Source organism: Squalius cephalus (genome assembly GCF_949319135.1).
Source record: "Squalius cephalus genome assembly, chromosome: 20".
In the NCBI taxonomy this organism is placed as follows: Eukaryota; Metazoa; Chordata; class Actinopteri; order Cypriniformes; family Leuciscidae; genus Squalius; species Squalius cephalus.
In genome coordinates, this window is record NC_137141.1 from 33,399,389 (window position 1) to 33,408,447 (window position 9,059).

The 9,059-nt window shown below is 39.7% G+C and overlaps 1 protein-coding gene across 2 annotated transcripts; it reads left to right on the top strand.

Annotated features, from left to right (window-relative positions):
• The first annotated feature begins 353 nt into the window (after positions 1 to 353).
• On the top strand, positions 354 to 5,398 carry tmem151bb (transmembrane protein 151Bb). 2 transcript variants are annotated; one of them, XM_079852559.1, is made up of 3 exons: positions 354 to 582; positions 738 to 984; positions 2,164 to 5,398. In XM_079852559.1, the coding sequence occupies exons 2-3, from the start codon at positions 898 to 900 to the stop codon at positions 3,565 to 3,567; spliced, it is 1,491 nt and encodes a 496-aa protein (XP_079708685.1). In that variant the 5' UTR covers positions 354 to 582; positions 738 to 897; the 3' UTR covers positions 3,568 to 5,398. The 2 variants fall into 2 exon arrangements, with proteins under 2 accessions (XP_079708685.1, XP_079708684.1); XM_079852558.1 differs by having other exon boundaries at positions 354 to 984.
• Positions 5,399 to 9,059: the final 3,661 nt, after the last annotated feature.

A 9,059-nucleotide genomic window follows, 5' to 3' on the forward strand; every position in this document is an offset into this window, starting at 1 on the left:
ACTTTTATATAAGTTATACAAGATTCAACACGTTTTTAAGTCATTTAATGTAATTTAAGTTGAAATGACAAACATAAGTACAAGTCCAAGTTGATTGTACTTAATTTAAGGCAGCAACTTCACAGTGTTGTTTTGTTTTGAAAATCATTGATGAATAAATTGAGAAGTTGAATGAATAGTCATTCAACTTCTCAAAATAATTTATTCATCAATAATTAAATTAAAATATTGGTGAAAGTGCAATAAAGATTGTGACTTAGAGTAAATTAACTTGCATTCATTTTTTTTTTTAACTATTTGTACTCTTAGCATGTGTGAATTTCTCTAGAAGCTTGTTAATTTCAATACGCTCAGTTGTCGACATCTGCTGTCAGGAGCTTCACGAGCACCACCACCACCATCATCATCCTCATCCTCCCCACCCCTCAACCTCTCCCTGCGGGAACGATAATATCCAGCTCTTAACATTCCTAATTTGGAATTGCAAATCCTCGCCAAAGGAACCAATTTGAGCGGCACAAACCACATTCTTTCTTAAATGGCGTCAGAAACGCGTCTCACGCGCGCGTTATCGTACAGGAGGTATGGCGGCTAATCAGACGCTCTGTGAATCTGTATCAGTCAGGTTTTCAATGCATGTGCTTATCTGTATTGTCATACGACCATTTAAGCATATCTAAACATACTGCTGATCTTTGTCATTTGAAAGATGCATAAATTGCCTAATCAAATCGCAGGTTGTTGCAAACGGAAGTAAGCGATGAAATTCGATTTCAAAATGCATGACGGAATGGACAGGCGGGTTTGAAAGCGCAGGTTGGGTTGCTTTGGGGTGCGTTTGTAACCAGTGGATGCTGAAGAGTCTGGGGAGAGTTTGAGGTGGTCATTGTTCCAGCCATGTCTCCTCCAGCATCTGCTGCGACAGCCAGTGAGAGCAGCACCAACACTGTGTTCGAGGACGACACGGACGCGACGAGAGAGGAGGTACTCAATATCTCACGCGGTTTTCATTTAGCAGTCATGACGATGCGTGAATAGCGCGTGATAACCAAGACAAAAACTAAATATCCCGCTGTGTAAACATGAGCATCGACGTGCACAACATGGAAGCATGCAACAATAGACATCACTGCATTGAGAACGCATGAACAGAGATTGGCTTTATCAAATAGCAAACGGCCGAACAGGCTTTGTTATTGTAAGCAATAGAGACAATCCACGGATGCATGATTCTACATAACAAATGACACCCAGTATGATACAGAGTCATATCAGACATGAACAATATTTATTGATCACATATTCAACCATTGATAGTAAAACCAATATATTGGCCAGGCCAATATTTAATAGTGCAAATTAAACCAGCCTATGATTATTTGCTGGTTGGTAAGCTGAAAAGTGTGCAAAACAACAACAACAAAAAAACAGCATTGGGAAATAATTTATTGTTTCAGATCAGCAAACCAGCTTGGGCTTTTTTCAATAAGGTTACATCAAGTTCAAAATCTCCAAACAGCTTTGTCTATTAATACATTTTCAATTTATTTTAGGGAATTTTGAAATAAATATTGTAGCAAATATTGCTGAAATTAGGTTTTCGTTTAATTTCACCTAATTTAGATTGTTAAAGGCCCCCACACACCCATACAAAAGTTAATACATGTATAAATATTTAAGAAAAAGCAAATGTTTAAGCATTTTCTTTTTTGGAATTTTTGTATTATTTTAGTAAATATTACAGTCCTGCTCAAACAGTAGAGCACTGGCACTTGCAACGCCAAGGTAATGGGTTCGATTCCCAGGGAAAGCAAGAACTGATAAGAATGTAAAAGTGTACCTTGAAATGCAATGTAAGTCGCTTTGGATAAAAGTTTCTGCCAAATGCATAAATGTAAGTGCACAGTAAATATTGTTTAAAATAATTGTTCACAGAGATAAAAAAAGATCCAAAGTGATATCAATAATGAAAATGTACTCTCTCTCACACACACACACACACACACACTGCATGAATATTAGCCAATAAAGGAATACAATTCTGCATTTACACATCTTGCTTTCAAACATGCATGACATGATATTTGCATAAATCACTGTACTCACCGTTTCCATGTCCTTTCTAACTCCTCTCCTTTGTTCTCTTTTGTGTTTGACGAGCAGCAGAGGCCCGTGAAACAGTCACTGAGCAAGTCCATGTGCAGAGAGGTGTTCTGGAAATGCCTGCTGCTGTCTATGCTCATGTACGGCTGCATGGGAGCCATGGTGTGGTGCCACGTCACCAAGGTCACCCGGTTGACCTTTGACAGTGCCTACAAAGGGAAGTCCATGATGTATCATGACAGTCCCTGCTCAGACGGCTACATCTACATCCCACTGGCCTTCCTCATCATGCTTTACGTCGTTTACCTGGTGGAGTGCTGGCACTGCCATGCCAAAAATGAGCTTCAGTACAAGGTGCACGTGGAGGGAATTTACGAAAGAGTCCAGAGGATGCAGCAGGCCAAGCCTTGCATCTGGTGGAAGGCCATCAGCTACCACTACGTGCGGCGGACACGGCAAGTCACGCGGTACCGCAACGGAGACGCATACACCACCACGCAGGTGTATCACGAGAGGGTCAACACCCATGTAGCCGAGGCAGAGTTCGACTACGCCCACTGTGGGGTCAAGGATGTCTCCAAGCAGCTAGCGGGTCTGGAAAAGTCAGCCATCACCAAACTGAGGTTCACTAAGTGCTTTAGCTTCGCCAATGTGGAGTCCGAAAACTCCTACTTGACCCAACGGGCACGGTTCTTCACCGACAACGAAGGATTGGATGATTACATGGAAGCCCGGGAAGGGATGCATCTGAAAAACGTAGACTTCAAAGAGTACATGATTGCCTTCTCCAACCCAGACCACCATCCCTGGTACGTCTCCAACTGGGTCTTCTGGACAACGGCCTTTCTTACCGTATCCTGGCCGTTACGGGTTCTGGCGGAGTATCGCACGGCTTACGTCCATTACCGTGTTGAAAAGCTCTTTGGTGCAGACTACATACCTGTGACGCCCTGCGACGAGAGACCCTACTGTAGACGCATCCCGAGAGTCAACACCATCGACAGCACCGAACTGGAGTGGCACATTCGCTCCAACCAGCAGCTGGTGCCGAGCTACTCCGAGGCGGGTCTGATGGACCTGGCACAACGCTCAGGAGGCGTCAGGCAGAACTGTGAACGCTGCCACCGCGCCATCAGCAACTCATCCGTGTTTTCCCGAAGCGCCCTCAGCATCTGCAACGGCAGTCCTCGCATCCCCTTCAGCGGGAGCCGCTTCTCCTTGGGAAGACTGTACGGTTCTCGCCGAAGCTGCTTCTGGAGAAGCGGGAGCGGGAGTCTGGACGAACCCGAGAGTCCCAGCGAGAACACGCGATGCCTGTCCGGACGGATCAACGCTGATGAGGAAGACCCACCGGCCTACCAGGATGCGCTGTACTTCCCGGTGCTCATCGTCCACTGTAATGAGAGCTGTCCCAATCACCGATCCTTCCATAGGAACAGCTCATGTGTGGAGACTTCGTTATGATCGATCTCTTTAGCTACATCCACTACCAGTCAGAAGATTTTTAATGTTCTTCTGCTCTCCAAGGCTGCATTTATTTGATTAAAAACACAGAAAAACTGTAATATTATGAAATGTTATTACAATTTAAAGCAGCCGTTTTCTATGTGAATAAACAGTATAGTAAAGTGTAATTTATTCTTTTGATCAAAGCTGAATCATTACTCCAGTCTTCAGTGTCGCATGATCCTTCAGAAATCATAATATGATGATTTGATGCTCGAGAAACATTTTAGAAAACAGTCATTTTTATTTCAGGATTCTTTGATGAATAGAAAGTTCAAAAGAACAGCATTTATTTGAAATAGGATCTTTTGTACAGCACAATATTATTATTTGTATTATTTTTGTGTATTTTTAATCAAATAAATGCAGCCTTGGTGAGCAGAAGAAACTTCTTTTAAAAACATAAAACTTTTGACTGGTGGTGTAAACCACTGAAAGAAGCAGAACATCAAAACGTGAGACTTGAGAGCCTATTGAAAAATCCTCAATATTCGACTTGTCCTGTTACTCAGGAATCATTTATTGGAATATGTATCGGCCCACAACACTGTATGCTAACAACGATAGACGGAACAATTCTAAAATAACTCCAGTAATACACATTTACAGCAATAATGAAAACAAAGCATTGGAGCTCTTGGTACAAGGAATCATTTTCATTAACTGGCAATCTAGGAGAGCAAAAACGGGCTGTATGTTCTTGACTGCTATAAAGAACAATCGCCACATCTACAGAGCAAAAACCTGGTCCTTTTTCTACAAGTATGACCAACTTTTCACCTTTATGGACCTTCTTAAATGTTGCACTTGAAGTCAAATCGTCTGTAAAAGAATGTTACTTCGTTTCTCTCACATAGTGGATTCCATTGGACCATGAAATGTATGGTTTACAATTCATATATGAACACTCCTTCTGTATACGAGAAAATATCATGTGTTATTTGTACTTTTACTGTGATTTAACTGCATCAGGCAGAACAATATTCAGTAAGGTTATGAACTGTTATGGCGAACTGTTATCGCAACACTGCATATCTCAAACCATGCGACACATTTCAGGCTATGCAACTATTAACCTCTGGTATGTTATGCCTTTAAAACGTATATACAATTTACAATGGAATGTATGACTGTTGAAGCTTTTCTTTACATCGCTTGTATGTAGTGTACAAACTATCCAACAAGGACTGAATTATTAATTGAAGGTAGGCATGCACAGGCTTGTCTATTAGTGAATGTTTTACAGTTTCAATAGCCGGCAACCGCTCTTTTACTTGGCCGTAAATTGTAGTGGATCCGAGCAAATGCAACAGATCAAGTAAACATACAGTATAAGAGAGGGAAAATACATTTCTTTATGCAGCTGTGCATTTATTCATTTGTTTACAGCCATTTGATAATCAGTGCTGTGTATAATATGATCTCAACTCTTTTGGATTGACTGTAACAAAGGTGCAGCTTCATTAAAACGCCATTCATCGACACGGTTTTAAAGGATCGACCATCAAAAATGGCCTAGAGTTTTCCAAAGACATTTTTTATCTCTTTCATGCAGTCGATCCGGATATAGTCTGTATATCTCTGATCTGTTTATCTGTTGCGTCTAAAGGTTGCAAAAGCATTTATCAGTATTGCATCCTATCACTTTTATACTGCCTATAGATAACGTATTCCATATCATGAAAAACTCAAAACATCATCACTATGCTTTGTTCATGTAGCAGCCATTAAACATGAAAATTGTTGTGTTAAATGGACATAAACTCACTGAATAAACTGCTTGTGGATACACAGAAATGAGTAATCACTGTGTGTAAAATAAATGTGGGGTGGTGGTGGTGGGGGGGGGGGGTTCAGAGATACAAGACAAAATACAAAAAAATACAAATCAAAAACAACTTCATCTACACTTAGTTAAGTCATTCCTGTTCAGTTATTGTTGTAATTTAAGGAAGTATTACTAAAAAAAACCTTTTGCAGTCCTCATAACTTTATCATTTACAAAATGTCAAGAAAATTGTTGTGAAGAAGTTCATAAAGATCTAAAGTTCACTTACATGAGGATGCTAGCAACTTAATTTTCATATTTTAAGCATCTTCTTTATCAATGAATGTTGATCTTATCAAACTTATTTAATTTGAGAGAAACAAACCAACACCACAAAACTCCCCAGAATTCATTAATATACTTATCAATTGATAATACTTGTTGCTGCTGATTACACACCAAATGATTTCACGTCCTGAAGGAATCGTGAAAATGCAGATTAATGTCCACTGTGCGGTTATGAGAACACACCTCTAGATGGCAGTGAAGAATGTGTCACATAAAATATCATCATGAGTGATTCTACTGTATAAACATGACTTATCATCATCATGTTCTCTAATTGCAGTAAGAAGAAAAAACTAAACAGTAATAACCAGTTGTTTCAGATGGCTCCACACACAGAAGACAAGATTAGAGAGCTTCTGTTTGAACAGTACAGTAGATGTGTTTGCCAAGTTCACGTGTGGCTCTGTTTCTGTGTTTAATTCAGAGAGAATTTAAACAGCAAGAATTACTGGTTTTGGATGACTCTACATAGAAAGACTGGAGAAAAGCAAAGCTAGAGGTATTGAAATTTCTGTTTGGACAGATGGTTCATAGTGATTTCAAATGGCCTTTGTGAACTATTGATCAACGTTGACACAGGGAAGTCTAATGATTTTGTTATCAAGCATGTCCCACCCTGAGTACACACACAGAGACAAGGGAGTCTGTCGGGATGAAGGAAGTGAAAGAATAAAAAGGCATTTACATAGTCTTTTTCTGCCCCAAATGCATTTGCTTTCTAAAACATTACATCCATAATAAAACAACTCAGAAAGGTTCAAGAATTATGGTAGAATCTCATAACAACTCATATTTCATTTCATATTTCAGCCCAAGACACTATTTTCATGTCAATTACAAATATTCATCACACTGGATTGTCATTATCACCATTAACCATCTGTTATATATTACTTGTGTTATATAGGCCTACTACAGCAACACATAATATAAAAAAGTAAAACAACAGGGTTTGGGAAAATTTGAGCTTGGACATGAAATTTAGGAGATTGACTCAGCAAGGGAAAATATGACAACACATTTATGATGTATTTTATGGTAAAAGTAGAGTCAAATATTGGATTGCTCAGTCTTTAGAACTTTAATGCACAACAAAAGTTGTGTTTGGGCTGGTAACTGACAGGTTGAATGTTCAAATCCTGCTCAAATGGGTCATTCATGAACTATCTCAACCAAAAAACACTACAAAAAGGACCATAGTAAAACCATCCTTTGTACCATGTACCATGGTATTCTTCTCCCAGTAGCCTACCTTGCTTGGAGTGTCATGTACCATGGTAAATGAAAATGGTACAACCACAGGGTCAAAGAGGTACCCTGTAAAGAGGACATTGTGAAGTAAAGCTTCAGTGGCAAATTAGTTGTAATTTACTCAATTTGACTTCTGCTCGCCTCAGGATGAGCTCAGAAAAGTCACACTTAAGCATATCTACTTATAATAACAGGATACTACAGTATACGATTCAGAGTTATTAGGCTACTTCAGTCGTTTTTGTGGCTAGTTCTAATTGAATTTTGGCGTGTGGAAACGTGTGGTTGCAATAAACAGATTCGCTTTTTTGCATAAATGACTTTAGTCTTGCTGAATCGTTAACTAGTTTACCCACCTTTTCGTGTGGCTTCGTGTGCCACTGCCAACCGCTAACATCCACTTGTTTGACCCAGAGCCATAGAGAGAAAGAGTTGCGACACTCTTTGATGTCGCCGCTATGGCTGTCACGTGGTTCATGTAAGCCCCAATAGTTCCAAAACATACGCTGGCTGTCATGTTCTTCTATGGGACAGACAGCAGCGATTGCATTATTGAACGGTAAATATAAAATAAAACACACACCCAAGTACTTTTTCAGCTGTTACTGCATTATTGCATTTTGTTAATGTCAGTTTTGCATTTGGAGATAAGTTTTAGGCTATATTTTTGGAGGGAAAAGCTTATTGTTCATGTTCGCATGGGTAGTAGCACTGGCTATAGCGGCTCTAACTTAACTTTTCCATATCATTCATCTGATGATGGACATCTCATGATATTTATTTTAGCACAACTGGGCTGTATTAGGCTATTGATTCCCGTGATTTTGCTAATACATTTTGATTCAGCCATTAGCCTACCTTCGTGATCACGCAAAGAGGTCTGCCGTGGCGGTCCGTTCAGAATTCGCATAGAAGCTAGCTCACTTCTTCTGATGAAAGTGGCCACCCCAGGACCACAACGTGAAACATTATCATGTTAAGACTAATATTATTTTAATATTAAGCCATACACATTATCAAAACTATAACAGATTAAAAACGAATTTAAGCATTGTTTAATAAAAATATTTTATTTGAAAACCTTCATTTGTATCAGCAATGACAGACAACAAAAATGTGTGCTTGTGTGAGTGTGTGTGAACAAGAAAAACAAAAACCAGGGGCAGGTGATCCATGAAACAGACAGGACTGGTGATGGCCATAACAATCCTAGAGGTCCAGCATTGTTCTCACAAGCCGCTTCACTCAAGACAATAAAGCATAAATGAAAAGTTAGTATATCCCAAAAAAAATAATTAAATAAAAGTTGCCATAAAGGTGGCAGCGATTCATTACCGAACTCTTAGCTGACGAAGTCGCGCTAGCTAACTAGCTAGCAGGCAGTGCTTGAAAATTGGTTGAAACAACCAACATAAAATATAAATAATTACGCTGTGCATGTACAAATGAAGACCAGTATAAGCATCGCAAAGGACCTCTGATACAAAATAGACAGTTGACAATTCAAAAGAGGTCGATATTTCAACAACTTAACTCTGGAACAACTCGACGCGCAGCAATGTAAGTGAATGGTGTCCAACGCCAAAATGACAGTGTTTGGAACTATTCCGATCTTCAAATCCCGGAAGTAGGCGGTTAAAAGCGCCGCCATTATTTACAACGGAGGTCTATGGGAGTGTCGCAACTCTTTCTCTCTATGGCTCTGGTTTGACCCATTGACACGCGAATTAACTAATTCCACTATGGCGAAGGTTGAGCAAATGAGCGTCATTTTTTTTTTTTTTTTTGGTATGATTTGCTGAGAGAACGGTCACGTTACCTAATTAATATTAAACAAGTCAAGCTTTCATTGTAGTGGGATTCGTTCATTCGTCTATCGCGCGCTTAACGACATCTAACGCTCAGCCAATCAGCGAGGCCTATTGATCGAACGTCAGAGTATTTTAATAGGGTATATGTCGAACGTCGCATTACGAAACCGGAAAACAGAACGCATCGCTTCCGGTTCAGGTCTTTTGTATGTGCTTCTTGCATTTTTTTACTGTTTTACTCAAGATAACTTAAAAGGAGCGAGCAAAGATGA